General features: G+C 40.0%; 1 protein-coding gene across 4 annotated transcripts in view; it reads right to left on the bottom strand.

Annotated features, from left to right (window-relative positions):
- The window catches only part of TERB1 (telomere repeat binding bouquet formation protein 1), a 53,938-nt gene that overhangs the window by 798 nt on the left and 28,737 nt on the right, over positions 1 to 24,403 (bottom strand). For 3 of the 4 annotated variants that reach the window (XM_060185399.1, XM_060185402.1, XM_060185400.1), the window contains 5 exons: positions 20,299 to 20,642; positions 13,946 to 14,007; positions 13,566 to 13,658; positions 4,586 to 4,735; positions 3,553 to 3,659 (listed from right to left, as the gene is read on the bottom strand). In XM_060185399.1, coding sequence (XP_060041382.1) covers positions 3,580 to 3,659; positions 4,586 to 4,735; positions 13,566 to 13,658; positions 13,946 to 14,007; positions 20,299 to 20,642 — 729 coding nt within the window. In that variant the 3' untranslated portion in view covers positions 3,553 to 3,579. Of the gene's footprint in view, positions 1 to 3,552; positions 3,660 to 4,585; positions 4,736 to 13,565; positions 13,659 to 13,945; positions 14,008 to 20,298; positions 20,643 to 24,403 lie in introns of those variants that run through there. The other variant, XM_007517790.2, reaches the window with a different exon arrangement.

The following is a 24,403-nucleotide window of genomic DNA, read 5'->3' as shown; positions in this document are numbered from 1 at the left end:
ACAAAAGTTTATATATTTGTTAATTCTCTCAAAATTCCTATAAGGACAGTTAATAAACAGCTTACCTATCTTACAGATATAGTCTTCCCAAAGGGCTTCATAACTTCATAGAATAGAAAAAAATACCAACACTCATTACTTTAAATATTAAGTTCAATGTTTTTAAATAAAGATCTTTTGAATTTTGCTTTAAAAACATTATCACTATCTATGGTTGTTCAATTTATTTATTTTCTCCCCCAGGACATGCCTGTATGATGATTCCACTTTCCTGGTGCTTACCTTTCACTTCCTCTTTCTCTCATCTATTTTTCTTCCTATCTTTCTTTTCCTGAAGGGGAAGTGAGAGGGAGGGAGGAAGAGTAACACCTACAACTCTAGTATACCACTCATGAAGTTTCCTCTCTCTGCAGGGGAGGGTGGGGTCTTGAGCCCAGGTCCTTGTACCTGGTCATATGTGCTCTACCAGGTGCACCACTGGTAGTAGGTGTTCAACTTAACTGAAATTTAAAAATTACATGCAAAATGCAGAAGAAAAGTAATTTTTAAATTTATTTTTAGGGGTACTTTTTACAACAGAGATAATGTACTATTGGTATTGGCTAACATATATATCCTGGTGATGATTACCAGAAATATATCTTAATTTTTTCATTTATTATTTCTTTTTCTTTTTGCCTCCAGGGTTATTACTGGGGCTTAGTGCCTGCACTATGAATCCACTGCTCCTGGAGGCCATTTTCCCATTTTTGCTGCCTGTGTTGTTACTGCTATTGCTGTATAGAACAGAGATAAATCAAGAGAGGAGGGCAAGACAGAGAGGGGGAAAGAAAGACAGACACCACTGTTTCACCACTTGTGATGCGACTCCTGCAGGTGGGGAGCCAGGGGTTCGAACAAGGATCCTTACTTGGTCCTTGCGCTTTGTGCCATGTGCATTTAACTTTCTGCACTACCACCTGCCCCTACCCTTATTTATTATTAATTGATGTTATTACTGTAGGTGGAATTGATGACAAGGTTTTGTACTTCCACTTAAGAGTGCTACTTATTTTATTTTTTATTACCACTGGGGTTATTGCTGGAGCTCAGTGACAGTACCACAAATCCACCTCTCCCAGTAGGCATTTTTTCCCTATTTTATTTGACAGAAGTAAGTTGAGAGAAGGAGATAAGAGATGGAGAAAGACAGACATCTGAAGGCCTGTCTCACTGTTCATGAAGTGTTCCCCCTGCAGTGGGGAGTGGGAGCTTGATGTGGGTGCTTGCACATAGTAATGTATGTGCTCAACTGGGTGCACCACGGTCCAGCCCCAAGGCTGTTATTTACTTATCAGGACCTGGCATAAGGCTGGTACATTCTTAGAAAATATTGCCTTGGGGCTGGGTGGTGGTGAACCCAATAAAGAGCACACATTATAGTGAATAAGGACCCAAGTTCAAGCCCTGGTTCCCACCTGCAGGGAGGAATCTTCACAAGCAGTGAAACACTGCTGTAGGTGTCTTTCCCTCTATCTCCCCCTTCCTTTTCAGTGTCTATCCATCTCTATCCAGTAGATAAAGAAAAGAAAATCTTGGGGCTATACTTTGGGTTGAGTGCACACATTACAGTGTGCAAGGAGTCAGGTTCAAGCTGCTGGCCCCCACCTGTAGGGGGAAAGCTTCACTAGTGGTAAAAAAAAAAAGTGCTGCAGGTATCTCTCTGTCCCAGCCCCTTCCTTCTCAATTTCTTTCTGTCTCTACTTAGAATAAATAAGCAATCGAAAAAAAAAGGAAAATACTGCCTTTGCAAAATATAGCCAGTTGAGTTAAGGTATTTCAAAACAGAAGAGAAAAATCATACCAGCAAAGTTTGAGAAAACACTGAAAATAATACATGATTATAACTTAGTAATATTTCTTAGAATACATGTTTCATGAAAGTTGAGCTGTTGGGTTTTTTTTTTTTTGCTCACTTTTTGTCACCAATGCCTAAACAGATAGCTTACTGGATAAGAGTGCACACACTTTGCCATGCACAAGGACCCAAGTTTGAATCCCTAGCTGCCACATGAGTATCTGGATGGGAGAAGCTTCATGAGTCGTGGAGCAGTGCAACAGTATCTCTCCTTTTCTCTGTCCCTCACCCATTATCTTAAAAAAAAAAAAAAAAAGTCCATCAGGAGCTGTGAAATCCACACAAGAGTGGAGACACAGCAATAACCTTGGCAGAAAGAAAAGAAAATGGTGGTCCAGGAGATAGTGCAGTAGATAAAGCATTGGACTCTAAAGCATGAGGTCTCGGGTTAAATTCTCAACAGCACATGTACCAGAGTGATGTCTGGTTCTTTCTCTCTCCCCTAACTTTCTCATAAATAAACAAATAAAATCTTAAAGAAAAAAGTAAATGTCAAAGGGCTAGAAGATACCTTACCAGGCAGAAAGCACACCGTCCATATATAAGGTACTGAGTTCCAGCTCAGGCACTACATACTCATCATGGATGGTGAAGCAGTGCATCGGTGTCTCTCCTCTCTCTCTCTCTCTCTCTTAAAAGAAATAAAGAGTGGAAAATAAAAAACAGGAAGGGCCACTCAGTGACAGCATCATGCATGCCCTGAGTTCATTCCAAGATGCCGCATCAAAATCAAACTGAAAATGGTTTCCTGGTTGGACCAAGTCTCAAAGTCTTTACAATAAATAATAGAATGGCTCTACAGAGGTTACTAATTTTCAGATTACTCTGAAAATTTAAGATATTTAGCTGCTCATTCTTATTCTGCAGATTCTAATTCCAAACAAATAAAAGAGAATGATGTTTGTGATAAATTTGGAATGGTAATAAATGTGAACTGTTAACCCGTTAAATAAAATGTCCTGTAAATTAACTGTTTAAGAAATATTTTTTATTTTTAGTATAGGTGCTGCTGAAGTGAGCCCAATAAAATTTTTGATTATTAAGCAGGGCTTTAAGGTTTATATTTTTGCATCTTCAATTTTTATTATGTGATATACTACAGTCATGAACCAAATTTTTCAACAAAAAGGTCAGGCACTTACAGAGGAAGACAAGCATGCATTTGAGTCTAGTCTCTGCTATTTACTAATTTATTGTACTTTGATTATTTATTTCTTTATTACCAAAGCATTGCTTAGCTCTGGATTGTGGTGGTGCAAGAGATTGAACCTGGGACTTGGGAGCCTGAGGCATGATAATCTTTTTACATAACCATTACACTATCTATATCCCCATTTATTGTGCTTTAAAATGGGAGTAAAATAATAGATATTTTGTGATAAGAATTAAAATAGCTGTAAAGTACCTCACAGAGAAGATTCTCAATAAATGTTAGTTTCCTGCTCTTTCCCAGCTTGTAATCAATTAGAAAGCAAGCAAAATAATGGAGGAGGAGGAAAGCCTCTTTTCATACTATGTGTGCTTAACCTACTGCATTACTATCCAACCCCTGGAAAGTCTCTTTTCTTAGGAAGTCAGACTCAGTGTGAAAGGTGATCATTTCAGAGTCATGAGACTGAGACTAATCAATTAGCTGTCCTCTTCTTTATCAGGAATTTATGAAATTCAGGTTTATTTAAACATTAAATGCATTCACTTATTTCTCCAGAGGCTGCAGATTCAGTATTGAGTCGTTTCCTTCTACGAGGGGTCAGTAGGACTTCTGGAAAATATAAAAACCATTTAGCATATTTAGTGTATCAATCTGAGTACAATGAATCAATTCCATTAGTATATTTCTTTTCCCCCCTTTTAGTGGGAAACATTAGGTAAATTTAAGAAAAATATTTAAAGTACTAGAGACTTAACATATTCCCTGGGTGCATCATTTTACTTTCTATTATAACTTTTTGTTATTGCCAAAGAATCACTGCTTTTGGCAAACTTTTCCAGATAAAAATGGGTGAAACAAGAGACAGAGAGGCAGAGAGAGCATGTAAGAAAGACACCATATGGGGCTGGGTGGTAGTACAGTGGGTTAAGCACACATGGCACAAAGTCCAAGGACCTGCGTAATGATCGCGGTTTGAGCCCCTGGCTCCCCATCCACAGGTCACTTCACAGGCAGTGAAGCAGGTCTGCAGGTGTCTTTCTCTCCCTCTTTGTCTTCCCCTCCTCTCTTGATTTTTCCTCTGTTCTAACCAACAACAATGATAAACAAAGGCAACCAAAGGGAAAAAATAGCCTCCAGGAGCAGTGGATTCATAGTGCAGGCACTGAGTCCCAGCGATAACCCTGGAGGCAAAAAAGGAAGGAAGGAAGGAAGGAAGGAAGGAAGGAAGGAAGGAAGGAAGGAAGGAAGGAAGGAAGGAAAGAAGGAAGGGAGAAAGAAAGATACCATAGCACTAAACCTTCCCTTGTGGGAACCAGGATCAGCCTGGACTGCACACATGGCAAAAAGAAGGCACCCCTCACAAGTGAGCTAATTTGATGGTCCTCCCTGTGTACATCTTAAATCACTGGTCTCTTTAAGTCAGATTTTCTTCTCAACATTGGTTTATCCTGTAGCTTTTAATATACTTAATGTTGTAGATCACTGTTCAGGATGTACAGTCATAATTACAGTCTTAAGGCTGCTGAATTAATTACTTTTGTTACAGATAAGTGATTTCCTTAGTTCACTTTTATATCTGTCTTCAGTTTCCATAATGACTTTGTGACGATCACATTGGTAGGAGCAAGAATGCAAGAGCTTGCTAAAATTTCGGCTATTCAGGGATTTTCCTACTGCTATGCAACCTAAAAGAAAACATATTGAAGTGATGTAAAGATGTTACAAAATATCTTATAATAAATCTATGAAAGCAAATATCTCTATGATGCTAACTGAAGTGAAATTAGGAACATGATTATAAGTAAGTCAAGAGTCTCAAAGTCAAGAGAGAAAACATAACAAAACAATGAAAAATGTTGCCAAAAGTGTTAACAGATTCATGGTAATATAGAAAAGGAGTACTGGGGGAGTCGGGCTGTAGCGCAGCGGCTTAAGCGCAGGTGGCTTAAGCGCAGGTGGCGCAAAGCACAAGGACCAGCATAAGGATCCCGGTTCGAACCCCGGCTCCCCACCTGCAGGGGAGTCGCTTCACAGGCGGTGAAGCAGGTCTGCAGGTGTCTGTCTTTCTCTCCTCCTCTCTGTCTTCCCCTCCTCTCTCCATTTCTCTTTGTCCTATCCAACAACGACAACAACAATAATAACTACAACAATAAAACAACAAGGGCAACAAAAGGGAATAAATAAATAAAATAAATAAATAAATTTAAAAAAAAAAAGAAAAGGAGTACTGGGGCTGGCCATTGATGCACCAAGTTGAACATATGTATTATCATGCACAAGGATCTGGGTTCCAAGCCCCACTCCCCACCTGCAGGGGGGAAGTTTCACAGTGAAGCAAGTCTGTAGATGTCTATCTTCCTCCCCCACTCTCTCTCTCTCTTTTAAAGATTGTTTATTTTTTGCTTTCTATTAATTTATTTATTATTGGATAGAGACAGAGAGAAATTGAGGGGAGAGGGAGATAAGAGATGGAGAGAAACAGAGATACCTGCAGCCCTGCTTCACCACTTATGAAGCTTTTCCCCTGCAGGTGGGGACTAGGAGCTTAAACTCAGGTCCTTAAGCAGTGTAGTGTGTGTGTTTAACCAGGTATACCACCACCTGGCCCCCAAGATTTTATTTATTTTTTTGTTTTTTAAAAATAATTTATTTATTCCCCTTTGTTGTCCTTGTTTTATTGTTGTAGTTATTATTGTTGTTGTTACTGATGTCATCATTGTTAGGTAGGACAGAGAGAAGAGGAGAAAGGAGGGGAAGACAGAGGGGGAGAGAAAGACAGACACCTGCAGACCTGCTTCACTGCCTGTGAAACGACTGCCCTGAAGGTGGGGAGCCGGGGGCTCGAACCGGGATCCTTACCTTGCGCTTTGTGCCACCTGCGCTTAACCCGCTGTGCTACCACCCGACTCCCAAGATTTTATTTCTTTTTTTTAATATTTATTTATTCCCTTTTATTGCCCTTGTTGTTTTATTGTTGTAGTCGTTGTTGGATAGGACAGAGAGAAATGGAGAGAGGAGGGGAAGACAGAGGGGGAGAGAAAGACAGACACCTGTAGACCTGCTTCACCGCCTGTGAAGGGATTCCCCTGCAGGTGGGGAGCCAGGGGCTCAAACCGGGATCCTTGTGCCGGTCCTTGCGCTTTGCACCACGTGTGCTTAACCCACTGCACTACAGCCCGACTCCCCCAAGATTTTATTTCTTAATGAGAAAGAAGGAGTGAGAGAAAGAACCAGACATGCTGGTACATGTGCTGTTGGGGATTGAACTTGGGAACTCAAGAGTCCAATGCTTTATCCATTGTACCATCTCCCAGGCCACTCTTCCTCCCTCTTTTTTTCTCTCTCAATTTCTTACTAGCCTATCAAATAAAACAGAAAGAAAAAAAGGGGGGGAGTGGGTACCTGGAGCAGTGGATTTGTAGTGTTGGCACTAGGCCCCAGCAATAACCTTGGTGGCAATGAAAAATAAAGGCAATAACCCTGGTGGCAATAAACAAAAAAATAAAAGAAATGGGGCCAGGTGGTGGCCACTTGATTAAGCATTCACATTATGGTGCACAAGGACCCAGGTTCAAGCCCTCAGCCTCCACCTGCAGGGAGAAGGCTTCATGAATGGTGAAGCAAGGCTGCAGGTTTCTCTCTCTGTCTTTTCTTCCTCTCTACTTCTCCCTCCCCTCTCAATTTCTCTCTGTCTATACCCAATAATAAATAAATAAAAAGTAAAAGAAAAATAGAAAAGGAACATTTTGATTTGGCTCAAGGCAGGAGTCACTGTTCAGAAATATAACCCAGAGTAGGCGGTAACTGGCGCAGGTTAAGCACAGGTGGCGCAAGGGCCAGCGGAAGGATCCCGGTTCGAGCCCCCAGCTCCCCACTTGCAGGGGAGTCGCTTCACAGGTGGTGAAGCAGGTCTGCAGGTGTCTATCTTTCTCTCCCCCTCTGTTTTCCCCTCCTCTCTCCATTTCTCTCTGTCCTGCCCAACAACAACAACAACATCAATAACAACAACAATAGGTGTGACAATAAAACAACAAGGGCAACAAAAAGGGAATAAATAAATAAATATTAAAAAAAAGAAAAAGAAATATAACCAAGGGGCTGGGCGGTAGCACAGCAGGTTAAGCACACATGGTGCAAAGTGCAAGGACTAGGGCAGGGATCCTGGTTCGAGCCCCCGGTTCCCCACCTGCAGGGGGGGTTGCTTCACAAGTGGTGAAGCAGGTCTACAGGCGTCTTTCTCTCCCCCTCTCTGTCTTCCCCTCCTCTCTCCATTTCTCTCTGTCCTATCCAACATCAATGACACCAATAACAACTATAATAATAACTACAACAATAAAACAAGGACAACAAAAGGGAATAAATAAAAAAAATTTTTTAAAGAAATATAACCAAAAGAGATATCCTGTCTTCTTGTTTTTTTAAAAAATATATATTTTATTTGTGAATTTATTGGATAGAGACAAAGAGAAATCAAGGGGGAAGGAGGAGAGAGAAAAAGATAAGACACCTGCAATACTGTTTCTCCACTTGCAAAGCTTTCCCCCTGCAAGTGAAGACCAGGGGTTTCAATCCTGTTCCTTACACATTGTAACATGTGCATACAACGGGGTGTTCCCTTGCCTGGCACCAAGTTTTTAAAAAAATTTTTATTTTAGTTATTGGATAAAAACAGAGAGAGATTTATAGTAAGGGGGTATATAAAGGGAGAGAGACAGATAGACACCTGCAGCACTGTTTCACCACTTGTGAAGCTTTCCCCCCGTAGATGGGGACCAAGGACTTGAATCCAGGTCCTTGTGCCATTGTAATGTGAGAGCTTAACCAGGTGTGCCACCTCTGGGCCCTGCCCCCAATCTTTTTTTTTTTTTAATCGCATCACTGCTCAGCTCTGGTTTATGGTGGTGCAGGGGATTGAACCTGGGACTTCAGAGCCTCAGGCATGAGAATCTCTTTGCATAACCATTATGTTATCTATCCCTGCCCCAAGTTTTTAATCTATCATTTCACCTCTCTACTTGTCAGTTACTTCTTACTGGCATTCTACACTCTGCTGAATACTTTAAAATATTTCCGTATGTTCAATAAGCTAGTAATTAGATTTACATGGTTTTTCAGATTCAGATTGAACTGATTTTAGTAGGTTTCTTTTTTTTATTTTCCCTTTTGTTGCATTTTTTTTTATTGTTGTAGTTATTGTTGTAGCTATTGATGTCGTTGTTGTTAGACAGGACAGAGAGAAATGGAGAGAGGAGGGGGAGACAGAGGGGGAGAGATAGATAGAGAAACCTTCAGACCTGCTTCACTGCCTGTGAAGTGACTCTCCTGCAGGTGGGGATCTGGGGGCTCAAACTGGGATCCTTATACTGGTCCTTGCACTTTGTGCCATGTGCACTTAACCTGCTGTGCTACCACCCAACTCCCTTTAGTAGGTTTCTTTTTAAAATTTTTATTATCTTTATTTATTGGATAGAGCAGCCAGAAATTGAGAGGGAAGGGGGAGATAGAAAGGGAGAGAGACAGAGAGATACCTGTAGGCCTGCTTCACCACTCACAAAACTTTCCCTCTGCAGGTGGAGACCAGGGGTTTGAACCTGGGTCCTTGTACCTTGTAACATGTGTGCTCAACCAGGTGTGCCACTACCCAGCCCTGATTTTAGTTGATTTCTTCACACATGGCATCTTTCTTACTGTGTCATATTTTGAGGCACATAAAGTCTGATTATCTCTTTTTATAAAGTTAATATAAAGGAACTGGGGACAATGTTAAAGCTTTAGACTTCCAATCATGAGGTCCAAAGTTCAGTACTCAGCACTACATACCAGAATGCTGCTCTGGCTGCTCTCTCTCCCCGTCTCTATTTCATGAAGTAAATTTTAAGAAAAGATAGAGAAGCTGGAGAGATAACTCATCGGACAGGGGACTTGTCTTGCTGTGTGTACAGCCCAGGTTAAAGTACCACAAGGGAGGTGCCCTGGTACTGGAAGAAGGTCTGGTGTTAGGCTCTATCTCCTGCTCTCTGTACTCAACCTTCTTCTACTTGAATGAAAAAGTAGTCTATAGCAGTGAAAGTATGCATGTGGGCTGTGAAAATAATAACAACATTCAGTAGGTTTAGTTAGCCACATCTATTTGTATTTTTTTTTTTTTAAACCAGGGAACTACTCAGCTCTGGCTTATGGTAGTACAGGAGATTGAGTCTGAGGCATTGGAGCCTCAGGCATGACAGTCTTGTTGCATAACCATTATTCTATCTACTCCTGCCTGCCATATATAAATATATATATATATATATATATTGCTATCTTTATTATTTATTGGATAGAGAAAGCCAGAAATTGAGAGAGAGACACAGAGACACCTGCTGCCCTGCTTCACCACTCGTGAAGCTTCCCCCCTACAGGTGGGGACCTGGGGGCTCAAACCCGGGTCCTTTCGCAATATAACATGTGCGCTCAACCAGGTGCGCCACCACCCAGCCCCACATCTATTTGTTAACAAGTTCTTTAACCTGCCATTTGTCATAGTCTTTGGCAGTGGCTGCATACCTACCTACCCCTCCTCTTTCTTTTCCTTCTTTTCTTGCCACTAGGGCTTAACTAGGGTTCTTTCTTTCTTTTTTTCCCCCTCCAGATAGAAGGTAAGAGATATAGGGGGAAGAGCAAAAGGGAGAGGAGAGATGCCACAGCACTGCTCCACTTTTCATGAAGCTTCCCCTTTGCATGGTATATACATGCAAACCTGTGTTCTCACATAGTAACATGTGTGTTCTACTGGGTGAGCGATCTCCCAGCTTCATTGCAGCCTGTTTCTTTATTTTTTTATTAATTGGACAGAGACAGAGAAATTGAGAGGAAAAGGAGAGATAGAGAGGGAGAGGGAGAGGGAGAAGGGGAGAGAGAGAGCGGGAGGGGGGGAGGGAGAGAGAGAGAGAAAGAGAGAGAGAGAGAGACTTGCAGCACCAGGTCACCATTTGTGAAGTTTCCCCCCTGGTCCCTGTGCATGGTGACAAATGAGGATGAAGAAATGTATTAAACAGTTTGAAACACATACTTTTTTTTTGTTAAACCTGAACAGTGTTTAGCTACGGCTTCTGGTGGTGCGCCAATGAACCCAGGTCTTTAGAACCTTAGGTATCAAAGTCTTTTGCATAAACACTATGCAATCTCCATAACCCTGAAGAAATTTTGAATACAATGAACATGTGAAAAAGCAGAGAAACATGAAAACGCATGGTGCTTTAAGAGAATCAGAGGTACACTGGAGTATAAGGTATGAAAAAATTGAGGCTCCTGAGGGTTCCCATGGACCAGAGAAAGTCAGCTTGGAAAAGACTATGGGGAAGGAGAGGAAGGGTGAGCGTAGGAGAGCACTGGGGATCTGCATGATAGTGGAAAAAGACCTAAGTTGGGGATGAGAGCGTTTTGCAGATACCAATCACAGGAAGATGAGAAACTGTACCCAAGTGTAAAAAAATTTAATGTAATCCATTAACCCCCAATAAAGAAAAAAAAACAACAACACTATCTTCACAGCAATGGAGAAGAAGTTAAAGGTATTTGTTAAAGAGGAAAATAAATGACATTTCATTAATTAAAAGTAAGAGTCAGGTGGTTCTTACCCATTACACCCAATGCTTTCTAATGTTCCCATTTATCATTCAATCAGAAGGAATGTAATGCACCAGGTAATGTACACAAGTTACCTAATGTATGAAGACCTGGGTTCAAGATCTGGCCACTATTTGTAGCCAGGAAGCTTCACTGGTGTTGGAGCAGTGCTACAGGTGTCTCTTTTCTGTCCTTCTCTTCTCTCTCTCCCCACCCCCATTCCCCATTAAAAAAGACAGAACAAAGAAAAAAGTGGTCACTGGGAGTGGTGGAACCATTAGGTAGTCACTGAGTACCAGTAATAACCCTAAAGGAAAAAACAAGACTGTGGCCCAGGAAGAGGTATAGTGGATAGAATGTTAAGATTCTTGGGTATGAAGTCCATAGTTTGATATTTTTCTTTCTCTCCTCTCTTTCACTGGTAAATAATTCTTTTTTTTCCCCCTTTTGTTGCCCTTGTTGTTTTATCATTATGGTTATTATTATTGTTATTGATGTCGTTGTTGTTGGATAGGACAGAGAGAAATGGAGAGAGGAGGGGAAGACAGAGAGGAGGAGAGAAAGACAGACACTTGCAGACCTGCTTCACTGCTTGTGAAGTGACTCCTCTGCTGGTAGGGACCCGGGGGCTCAATCCGGGATCCTTACCCAGTCCTTGCGCTTAACCAATTGAGCTACCGCCCAACCCCTGGTAAATAATTCTTTTAATAAAATAATTAAAAACCTGGCCTGGGAGTGAGGCAGTAGAGTAGCGGGTTAAGCGCACGTGGTGCTAAAGCGCAAGGACTGGCATGAGAATCCCCGTTCGAGCCCCCAGCTCCCCACCTGCAGGGGAGTCACTTCACAGATGATGAAGGAGGTCTGCAGGTGTCTTTCTCTCCCCGTCTTCCTCTCCTCTCTTGATTTCTCTCTGTTCTATCGAACAACGAGGACATCAATAACAACAACAACTACAACAACAATAAAAAAAAACAAAGGCAACAAAAGGGAAAATAAATAAATATTAAAAAAAAAAACCTGGCCTAACGAGGCCATTTGTCAGTGGCACTGCACATATATGAAACTTCAGAACATTAAGATAATTATAGAGATATGATTATTATCATATATAAATATATATGAATATATATCTCATATATGTTATAATTTGGGCTGCTGTGGTGGTTTAGAAGTACATGCAAATGTCAGGTCTTGAGTTCACTCTCTAATATCATATTAAAAGAATAACACTGAGACTGAAGTGATATTTTGAATCAACTGTGAAATCACTTCAATTTTATCCACAGACTAAAGTGATAGTAAACATAGGAAAATATCAAAGTATGGAAAGAGAAGAAAAAGGAATAGAGTAAGTATCTTGGAACATTTATAGGGGCTCTACAGAATAAACAACAATAGAGTATGGAACAGCAGAAATATTTATTTTTAAAAATAATTTTTTGCATCAGTAAATACTATTAGGGGCTGGGTGGTGGCACACCTGGTTGAGTGCACATGTTAGAATGTGCAAGGACCCAGCAGAATTATTTCTATACTTATTATCATTATTATTATTTAACAGAGCATCACTCAGCTCTGGCTGATAGTGGCGCTGGAAATTGAACCTGGGATCCTTAGCACTTCAGACATGTCTTTTTTTTTTTTTTTTTTAAAGATTTTATTTATTTATGAGAAAGATAGGAGGAGAGAGAAAGAAAGAACCAGACATCGCTCTGGTACATGTGCTGCCAGGGATCGAACTCAAGACCTCATGTTTGAGAGTCCTATGCTTTATCCATTGTACCACCTCCTGGACCACAACATGTAAGTCTTTTTGTATAACCATTATGCTATCTCCCCATCTATACTTATCATAAACATAAAAACAGATAGTTTGAAACACTTAATGACTACCATGGTTAGAAGATAATGTAGACTACATACCTATTTATTGGGTCTTTGAAGATAGTTCGCAAGGACCCAGGTTTGAGTCCCTAGTCCCCATTTTTCCCCCTGTAGGAGGAAAGCCTCACGAGTGGTGAAGTAGGGCTACAGGTGTCTATCTCTCTCCCTCTCTATCATCCCCTTCCCTCTCAGTTTCTGGCTGTGTCTGTCCAATAAATAAAGATTTAAAAAAATTAGTAAAGGTGTAATTATAGAAAGTATTAAGTGTACAAAAAGAGAATAAAGTAACAAGAGTATTAGCTATATTCATTCATATCAATAAACAATGAGATTACAGCTTGATGTAGACATAAGATATTAATTTGAATTTTATAATATTTATTTTATTTGCTAGGATAGAGAGAAATTGAAAGGGGAAGAGAAGATAGAGAGCAAGAGAGAAAGAAATATTCCTGCAATAATGGTTCACCAATTGTGAAGCTTCCCTCCTGCTGATGGAGACTGGGGGCTTGAGCCTGTGTCCTTGTACACAGTAATGCATTCTCTCAAGTGGGTGCACCATTGCAAAGCACCTTGATTTGAATGTTCTATAACATTATTTATCCATTATTTATCCAAATTAAATTAAGTTCATTTAAAAAAACTGCTAGCAGGGTTATTGCTGGGGCTTGCGGCCTCTACAACGAATCTATTGCACTCCATGATCATTTTTCTCCTTCCTATCCCCTTTCTTTTATTTGATAGGACTGAAAGAAACTGAAAGAGAAGGGGAAGATAGAGAGGGAGAGCAAAAGAGAAGCACCAGCATTACTTCACCATTCATGAAGTATCCCCCCAAAGGCAGGAGGCAGGGACTTGAACTCAGGTACTTTTACATGGAGATATGTATGTTCTACCAGGTACAACACCAGTTGGCCTTTCCAGGGAATTAAGCTAAAATCACAAAGTTAGATTATTACAAATTTTAGTTAACTAATATAATAAAAATTTAATTATGTATAACTGCAATTAAAAAATGTTTACCTGAGCACCTATACTTCAACAGTTTGGAATTGTCAGTTGCTATAAAAGTGATGACTTCTTTATTTATTATATCTGAACATAATGTAAATGGATCTGAAAAAAATACAAAATGCAAGCTTTTTCAAGAATAGTAGCTGGATATTTAGAAAGCTTATTTATTCCTGACATTTTCATAAATATTAGTTGAATATGATATATACATCATTAAAGTGGATAAATACAAGAGTTCTGAATACCAATAAAGATATCGGAAGCGTTTATACCAAAAAGAGTTCAAGGCAAGGATTACACATTAGATGGCAGATATATCAATGAATACTTTAAACTATATTAGTCAACTAACTGTCTGTTCTTGTGGGGAAAATAACTTTATATCTTACCTGTTTCTGGTAACTGTTTTTTGTTTTTGACAGCAGGAGCTGGTTGTTTAAAAACATAGTCACTAAAATAAAAGACACCATATTACTAAAAATAAACATATTGCTTGGTGTATAGACAACTATTTTTACAAGCAGTGGAATGATTTCTGGGTATTTTGTATTTAGAAGGAGCTAGAGCCAGGATATATCAAAATCTACTTACGTAGGATCTGTAGCGGTTATAACCTTGTGTCCAAAAGTGAAATTAAATATGACTATGGAGGACAATTCTCCTGATGCCAGGAGAAATATGAAAGGGAGAGATAAAAGAAGGAGGATGAGGAGGAGGAAGAGGAAGATGATAATGATGATAAAGCCAAGGGAGACAGCATTAATGGCTATGCAAACAGACTCTCATGCTTGAGGCTCCCAGGTCCCAGGTTCAATCCCCCTCACACCATCATTAACCAAATTAAGCAGTGCTCTGGAAAAAAGAGAGAGAGAGAAGATGAAAGGGAAGAAGAAGAGGAGGATGAGGAGAAGAAGGAGAAGGGGAAGAAGAGGAAGAGGAGAAAATCAGCAGAAATAAGAGAAAAAAGGGAAAGAATAAATCAATGGGTTAGAAAGCAAGACAGCGGGCAGGGGCAGATAGTATAAAGGTTATGGAAGAGACTCTCATGCCTAATGCTCCAAAGCCCCCGGTTCAATCCCCTGCACCACCATAAGCCAGAGCTGAGTAGTGCTGTGGTAAAACAAAAAATAAATAAATAAATAAATAAATAAATAAATAAATAAATAAGCAAGAAGGCTGATTCAAGACTATATAACTGTTTCCTAATTCCACATTTCTAAGAGATCCATTTAAAATTAATGTCAGTAATTACTTTGAGAAAAAAGGACAGTAAGAGTAGTGATGATATAATCTATTTTCCTAGCACTTATTTTGATACTTAGTTTACCTTGCAACTTGTCTAGAACACAGCTGTATGCTTTTCAATTTCCCTAGCACAGTAACCATTAGAACATAACACAGCAGTGGATTTAAAACAAAAATCAGACTTCAGGCAAGATGGCAGAGGACTTTGTAACATATTTGCTCTTGCATACACACACACACACACACACACACACACACACACACACACACACACACACACACTCAGCATAGAGATGAGCCTGAAATTCAGATGAACTAACACAAGGGGAGAAAGTACAGAATTTAGGCAGTAAGGACAGAACTCACAACTAAGGTAAAAATTTACTCCCCATTCAGTTCCATACCAACTGGCACTACAGTCATCAACTGGGTTCTCATTACTAGGTAGTCCAGACATGGTCTCTAGAGACTTCCACTGCTGCTGTATTCCTTTCCTCAACTGCCTCTGCCATGGCCACTTACTACCTCATCTATGGTGGCTGCTGAGTTCAGCTCACTCCTGATTCAGTCTGCAGGAATCCAGCTAGGGCTCCTGCTACAGGCTTCTCTGCCCATGCCTGGTTCAGCCTATATCCAGTCCAGCTAGGCCTCCTCCTTTTGTGGCCACCAACTTGTTCTGGTTAGGACCCTGTCACCTGCTGGCCTGAGCACCTTCATGGAGAATTAAACAATGAGATTACTACATAATCCACCTTTCAATATTGGACCAAAATAGCAGTTTGAAGAAAACCTCAATACAACAGAACTATACAAATCTCCTGATGATAAATTTAAAGTGAGGCCAGGCAGTGGTGCACCTGGTTAAGTTCTCACGTTACAATGTGCAAGGACTCAGGTTCAAGCCTCTGGTCTCCACCTGCAGAGGAAAGCTTCACAAATGGTGAAGCAGGGCTGGAGCTGTCTGTCTCTCTTCCTCTCCCCTTTCAATTTCTCTCTGTCTCTATACAACAAATAAATAAATAATCTCTAAAAAAGAATTTAAACCTTCTGGTCTTCAGAATACTCACCAAATTGAGAGAAGTTATAGAAAAGTATTGCAACAAATCTAGAGAAATAATGAGAAAAATTATAGAAACATTTGTAATAGTGATCAGAGGAATGAAAAGTGCAGTGAGCAAGCTAAAAAGAAAACCAACAACAACAAAACAGCATAGGAAAATAGTTGGAAGAAGATATATACCAAAGACTGAAGTAAAGAATGAGAAGGTAAGACAGAAGCCAGTCCTCTCAAAAACAAAAAACAGAAAAAAGAAAAAAATTACTAAAATAAATGAAAATAATATTAAAATTATGGGCTAACATCAAAAGGAACAATATCTATGTCATTTGGGTAAAAAAGGAAGAAAATGACAAAGAAAGGAATATATTTGAAGAAATTTTAGCTGAGCATTTCTCCAAACATATGTTCACTAAGGCATGTTTGGTGCTAGAGGGAAAAAAAAGCACCAAAAAACCAAAGATTTTAAAAAAGATTTTATTAATTAATTCATGAAGCTAGAAGGAGAGAGAGAGAGAGAAAGAACTAGACATCACCCTGGTACATGTGCTGCCAGGGACTGAACTCAGGGCCTCATGTTTGAAAATCCAATGCTTTATCCACTGTGCCACCTCCCAGACCACAAAACCAAAGATTTTCTCTTCTTTTTTTTTTAATTTTTAAAATATTTATTTATTTATTTATTTATTTATTTTGAACAGAGACAGAGAGAAATTGTGAGGGGAGGGGGAAACAGTATGGGAGAGAGACAGAGAGACACCTGTAGACCTACTTCAACACTCATGAAGCTTTCCCTCTGCAGGTGGGGACCAGGGGCTTGACCCCAGATCCTTGAGCATTGTAATGTGTGTGCTTAACCAGGTACGCCACCACCTGGCCCTCTTTCTTCCTTTCTTTCTTTTCCTTCCTTCCTTCCTTCCTTCCTTCCTTCCTTCCTTCCTTCCTTCCTTCCTCCCTCCCTCCCTCCCTCCCTCCCTCCCTCCTTTCTTTTTGCCTCCAGGGTTATTGCTGGGGCTCAGTGCCTACACAATGAATCCACTGTTCCCGGAGACCATTTTTCCCATTTTGTTGCCCTTGTTGTTGCCCCGTTTGTTGTTGCTATTGCTGCCATTGCTGTTGTTGCTGTTGGACAGGACACAGAGAAATCGAGAGAGGAAGGGAAGATAGAGGGGGGAGAAAGACACCCACAGACCTGCTTCACTGTTTGTGAAGTGACCCCCCCCAAGTGGGAAGCTGGGGGCTCCAACCAGTATCCTTGCACAGGTGCATGCACTTTCTACTACTACATGCGCTTAGCCCTGTGCACTACCACCCATCCCCCTTCCTGTCAATTCTTTCTATCCTTTAGCATTTTTGTTGAGCAGATACTCTTATGGGATTTCCTTTATAGAAAATCTTTGGGGGGGGGGGTCAGGTGGTATCGCTGCAGGTTAAATGCACGTGGTGCAAAGCTCAAAGACCAGTGTAAGGATCCCGGTTCAAGCCCCCCCCCCCCCCCGGCTCCCCACCTGCAGGGGGAATCGCCTCATGAGTGGTGAAGCAGGTCTGCAGGTGTCTATCTTTTTCTCCCCCTCTATCTTATCCTATCTCTGTCTTCCCCTCCTCTCTTGATTTCTCTGTCCTTTCCAACAACAACAGCAATAATAACAATAATAACAACAAGGACAACAAAAATGGGGGAAAAAATGGCCTCCAGGAGCAGTGGATTTGTAGTGCAGGCACTGAGCCCCAGTGATAACCCTGGAGGCAAAAAATAAATAAATAAATAAAGTACATTTCAGATAAGTAATGGATAAAAGCATTCACTACCACTTTAATCAGACCTACAAGAAGTACTAAAGAGGCTCATGGATATGAAATTAAGAATTGTTTTTTCACCCACTGGGAGAAAACAAACAAAACCAGGAAACTCAACAAAGACTATGGACTCAGATAGCATAACTAAGTTTAACAGTTATGGTGGGGAGGGGGGTGGAGCAGCCCAATGGACTTTAAAGGAATAGTGATGCATTGCTGAAGGTTATTACAGAGTGGTACATTTTATTTATTTTTATTTTTTATTTTTTATTTTATTTTTTAACAAAGCACTACTCAGACATGCTTATGGTGATGCTGGAGACTGGACCTGGGACTCTGGAGACTCAGGCATGAAAGTCTTTCTGTATAACCGTTATGTTATACATAATGTATGAACATTTAAATATTTATTTATTCCTTTTGTTGCCCTTGTTGTTTTTATTGTTGTAGTTATTACTGTTATTGATGTCATCGTTGTTGGATAGGACAGAGAGAAATGGAGAGGGGAAGACAGAGAAGGCAAGAAAAAGATAGACACCTGCAGACCTGCTTCACTGCTTGTGAAGTGACTCCCCTACAGGTGGGGAGCCGGGGCTTGAACCAGGATCCTTATGCAGGTCCTTGCCTTCTGCGCCACGTGCACTTAACTGGCTGAACTACTGCCCGACTCCCCATGTACAGCCATTTTTAAATAGATGAGAAAATATAATTTTAAAACATTTATGGGTTTGTAAACTAAGATTACCTAAATAATAAATGACTTATTAAATTTAAAAATTAATATTACATGTATTATTTTTAAATAATAAAATTTAATTTTTTATGCCTCCATGGTTAGCAGTGGCGCTCAGTGCCTGCATTACAAATCTGCTGCTCCTGGTGGGCATTTTCCCCATTTTTTTTATTGTATAAGACAGAGAGAAATTGAGAGGGGAGGGGAAGATAGAGGAGAAAGAAAGAGTGACATCTGCAGACCTGCTTCACCACTTGTGGAACGACCCCCCTGCAGGTGGGGAGCCAGAGGCTAGAACCTGGATCCTTGCACAGGTCAGTGCACTTTGTACTATGTGTGCTTAACCCGGTGTGCCACCGCCCAACCCCCTAAAATAATAAAATTAAAAAATAAACATTTGAAGAAATCTTTAATCCTAGATTGAACCCCACAGTGTGCCTGGAAAGGAGAAAGAAGTACACTAAAGGTAAGGTGCAGGGATCAAATGGAAGGGCAAGCTTAAACCAATTTTTCATCATATATCATTTCATTATCATATTACGTTTATAAACTGGGAGGTAGGGAGATAGTTCAACCTGTCAGAGCACAGAATTTACATGCCTGAGGCACCAGATGCCAAAGATTCATTCCCAGTACCACTATATACTAGAGCTCTGCTCTCTAATTTAATTATATAATCTTTTAAAAATCTGACTAACAATCTCTTCAGAAACTTTATAATTTCATTTTAGCTTCTTGGCTGATGGCAACCATATACTAGGGCTCACTAGTATGGCACAAAATACTTGACAAAAACATTTGCTGAGTAAATAAAGAAAAATCAGAAATCTCATTTTTTTGAGAGAGAGGATAAAAGAAAGCACAGAACACTGCTGACATTTTATTTTATGCACTATAGGATACCAAACCCAGGGTCTCTTATATGCAAGGCATGCATTCTAGCACTGCACCACCCCTCTGGCCCCTCGAAATAATTTTTCCCCCACCAGGGTTATTGTTGGGGTTCTGCATTATGAATCCACCGCTCCTAGCAATCTTTTTTTTAAATTAACTTTATTTATTTGACAGACAGCCAGAAATCAAGAGGGGAGGGGATGATAGAGAGGGAGAGAGAAACAGAAAGACACCTGCAGCCATGCTTCACCACTTGCAAAGCTTTCCCCCTGCAGGTGGGGACCAGGGGCTTGAACCTGGATCCTTATGCATTATAACATGTACACTCAACCAGGTGTGCCACCACCTGACCCCCCAGCAATCTTTTTTCCACTTTCCCCTTCTTTTCCTTTTATTTGATAAGACAAAAACTGAAAGGGGAGAGGGACATAAAGGGGGAGAGAGATACAACTGTAGAGCAGCTTCACTGGTTGTGGGGGGACCAGAGGCTTGAACCAGGTCCTTGTGCTTGGTGATGTGTGCTCCACCAGCTGTGCCACCACCTGGTTCCTCTGAAAAAAAAACTTTTTAAAAAGGCTTATTTACAACATTAACGAGGTAAGGAGAGAGCTCGAACAGCACTCAGAATTATAAGATGCAGGGAGTCGGGCAGCACTACAGCGGGTTAAGTCCGTGGCGCGAAGCGCAAGGACCGGCGTAAGGATCCTGGTTTGAGCCCCCGGCTCCCCACCTGCATGGGATATGCTTCACAGGCAGTGAATCAGGTCTGCAGGTGTCTGTCTTTCTCTCCCCCTCTCTGTCTTCCCCTCCTCTCTCCATTTCTCTCTATCCTGTCTAACAACGATGACATCAATAACAACAACAATAAAAAAACAAGGGCAACAAAAGAGAAAAAAATAAAAAAAAAAAAAGAATTATAAGATGCCAGGATCAAATTCAGGATGTCATGCTTTTAGTGCAAAGCTCTAGCCCCTACAATACCTCCCAGGCTCCTGGAAACAATTTTTAAACTATACCTTGATGAAGAAACAAACTTCTTTTTTTCAAGAGTTGTTTGCTCATGTAAGTTTAGATTGCAGTTTGAATTGGTTTTATATAAAACCTTATTTTTCTCACTCTCTCGACAGCAAGCATTAACTGGATTTGCATTCTTTAACAGGATCTTCATTTGGTCACTTGTGCAAGTTTTAGACATTAGTTCACGGAACTTAAAATTCTGAAGGTTTTTAGGCTGTTCTTTTCCTTTATCTTCTGTTTTAGGGCCTCCACAAAAACTATTTGCACAGAGGTGTTTCAATGTTTCTTGAGTATCAATATTCACAGATGAAACATTATTCTTATATTTTTCTTGCATGCTTTCCTATAATGTAAAAAAAGGTTAATAGTTTCAAATTAATCTATTTGTTTTATAGTTCAGTTTACACTCCCTTTATTAATTTACTTTTTTTGTGGTCACTGGGGCTTTGTTGCTATGGGCCAACTTTTTTAGAAAGACAGAAGGCTTGGATAAAACATTGGACTCTCAAGCATGAGATTCTGAGTTTAGCCCTCACTTAGCCTGACATGTGCTACAATTATGTTCTGAATCTTTCTCTCTCTGTCTCTCTTTAACAAATAAATAAATCTGAAAAAGAGAGAGAGGTTGAAAGAAGGAAAAAAGGCAAGATATCACAGTACTGAAACTTCCTACATAGTGCACTGGGGACTGAGCCCAAACTCAGTCACACTTACTATCACGCACACTACTCACATGAGTCACCTTGCTATCCTCATTTATTTATAATTATTGTTATTACTTTACTCTATCATTCAGACAAAGAGACAGAGGGACCCCAGAGCACCAGAGCTTCTCCTAAGGCTATGGCAACTTCCACATGGTGCCAAGGCTCAAACCTGAGCCATGAGCATGAAAAGGCTGGCCCTACCTGGTGAGCTACCTCTCTACCCCAATATTCTCTTTAAATAATACAGAAAAAGTTTGATTGTCAAAAGAATTAATATACATGGGCCATGGAGATAGCATAATGGCTATGCAAAAAGACTTTCATGCCTGAGACATGAAGGTCTCAGACACTATCCCCAGCACCACTATAAGTCAGAGCTGAACAATGAATGCTTGGGTACACTGTTTTGTCTGTCCCTCTCTCTCTAACCTTTCCCTCTGCATCTCACTCTCTCATTAAAATAAAATAAAATGATAAAAAGAATTAATATACACGATGTAAGTGGTAGTTTGCATTAGGAAGAAAAAGGGAGATGATTAGATAGGACACTTGATTTTGGGAAAAATAAGTTGGATCCATACCTCATAATTTGACACAAAAATAAAGTCAAAATGAACTAAATATTTACATATAAAAATGAAATTACAAAGGAGTCAGGTGGTAATGCGGGTTAAGTGCAGGTGGCACAAAGCGCCAAGGACCTGGTGTAAGGATACCGGCTTGAGCCCCGGCTCCCCACCTGCAGGGGAGTCGCTTCACAGGCGGTGAAGCAGGTCTGCAGGTGTCTATCTGTCTCTCCCCCTCTCTGTCTTCCCCTCCTCTCTCCATTTCTCTCTGTCCTATCCAACAACAACAACATCAATAATAACTAAAACAATAAAACAACAAGGCAACAAAAGGGAATAAATTAAAAAATATTTAAAAAATGAAACTACATATGTTCTCAAAGAGACTTCTCTAGGGAAGCTTCCTTCTCAAAGCCAACAAGTTAGAAAAAAGTTAACACACTTAACCACATAACAATTTTTTAAGTTCTAATGGAGAACAAACAAAACGGGGGGGGGGAAGAACTTAGTGGAAAAAAATGATAATCAAATTACCCAAAAATAATGTATATGTTCCCAGAAATATGTATAAATTGACCAGAAATACATAAATGTATAAAAATAAAAAGGGAGCTAAACTGTACAGCATTCTTGTATATTTCAGGTAGAAGTACAAGTTAGTAAAACCATGAAGAGATTTGAAAGATGTATAATCAAAACTGTGTATATCTGTATAAATAAACCTACTTTTGGACATTTACATTGTAAAATATTAATGTTATTAACTACAATATTGTCTGTAGTAGATAAGAGTTGGAAGTAACTTTCATGTTCATCAAAAAAGGAGGAGGAGGTAGAGGGGAGGAAAAGAAGAAAAAGAAGAAGAACAACAACAATAACTGCAACAACAATGAAAAACAACAATGGCAATAAAAGGGAAAATAAATATTTAAAAATTTAAAAAATTAAAAGAAAAATAATAATTAAAAAAAAGATCATATAGCATAACCCAATGTAATTTCTAGGGATGCAAAGATGATGTCACATATCAGTCAATGCAACTATTTAAACTCTTCAAATTTTTTGTTTTATTATCCTTATTTATTTATTTATTGGCTAGAGATAGCCAGAGATCGAGAGGGGAGGGCGTGCTCAAGAGGGAGAGAGACACCTGCAACACTGCTTCATCACTTGCAAAACTTTTCCCCTACAGATGGGGACCAGGGTTTGAACCCGGCGGTGGCGCACCTGGTTAAATGCACACACTACAGTGCAAGCCCCCGCTCCTCATCTGCAGGGAGAAAGCTTCTACTTAATTTAGTACTCCCAAGAATCACTAGACAACTTAAGCAATAAAAAAGGGAAGAAATTTAGATCTGAAAAGAAGTGAAATCACCATTATTTGTATAAGACATGGCAATATATAGGGGAAAAATCATGAAGGTTATATTAAAAGACTATCAGGAACAATGACTACAGCTAAGTGACTGCTTAAAAAGCAATATATATGAATTAATTGTGGGTGGGGCCAGGTGGTAGTACACCTGGTTGAGTGCACATTTACAAAGTGTTAGGACCCAGGTTTAAGTCTCTGGTCCATATCTACAGGGGGAAGCTTCCCAAGTGGTGAATAAGTGTTGTGTCTCTGTTTCTCTGTTTCTTTCTCTCTCTCCCTCTCTTTCTCTCTCTCTTTCTCTCTCTCTCTCTCCTTTCTTGATTTTTTGTTATTTATTTATTCCCTTTTGTTGCACTTGTTGTTTTATTGTTAATAGTCATTATTGTCGTTGTTATTGATATTGTTGTTACTGGATAGGACAGACAGAAATGGAGAGAGGAGGGGAAGATAGACACCTACGGACCTATTTCACCACCTGTGAAGCAACTCCCCTGCAGGTAGGGAGCCGGGGGCTCGAACTGGGATCCTTCTTGATTTCTGTCTGCATTCAATAAATAATTATTTGTGGGGCCTGAGCTATGGTGCAACTGGTTGAGCACCCATGTATTATTTACAATGATTCAAGTTCAAGCCTCTGGTCCCCACCTCCAAGGAAAGCTTCATGAGTAGTAAGCAGTGCAGGTGGGGGTAGATAGCATAATGGTTATACAAAAAAGACTCTCATGCCTCAAGTTCCAAAGTTCTGGTTCAATCGCCCATACCACCATAAGCCAGAGCTGAGCAGTGCTTGGTTTAAAAAAAAAAAAAAAGTGCAGCAGGCGTCTCTTTTCCTCTCTCATTTTCTATCTCTCCCTTCCTATCAATTTCTCTGTCTCTATGAGAAAAAAGAAAAAAACAGTTTTAGTATATGCAAACAACAATAAGAAACTAAGAAAACAATTTCATTTGTACTAACTTTCAAAAGAATTACACACTCAAAATAAATTTAACACAGGAGGGTAAAAACCCATTAATAAAAATTACAAGACACTGGTAAATGACATGATACAAGGCCAGGGAGGTTGCTCGGCAGCAGACCATCCAGTAGCCATGTTTGAGGCTCTTTGTTTTAACCTCAGCTCTATATGGAAGCAGCAAGAAGAATTCCCTGGATGGTGGAGCTGTTTTATAAGCTATCTTGCTCTCTTGTGCTCTCTCTCTATATACATATATAAAAAATAGAAATAATTTGGGTTAGGAAGAAAACTCACTGGTAATGGACATGTATGGAATCCCAGACTGACACACTGCAATGCAGGACCAGTGGGAGAAGGAAGGGGGAGAGGAGGAAACCTAGAATAAGACATTAAGAGATGGAAAAGACATTTAACAACACGATAGGGAGAACCAGGATAGTCAAAATGGCTATCATAGGATGTGGGAGATAGTAGAATGATTATGCAAAGAGATTCTCATA

The sequence above is a fragment of the Erinaceus europaeus genome, chromosome 2 (genome assembly GCF_950295315.1).
Source record: "Erinaceus europaeus chromosome 2, mEriEur2.1, whole genome shotgun sequence".
NCBI classification, from domain to species: Eukaryota; Metazoa; Chordata; class Mammalia; order Eulipotyphla; family Erinaceidae; genus Erinaceus; species Erinaceus europaeus.
Note: the sequence above shows the minus strand (reverse complement) of the source record. Positions and strands in the feature narration are given on the sequence as shown.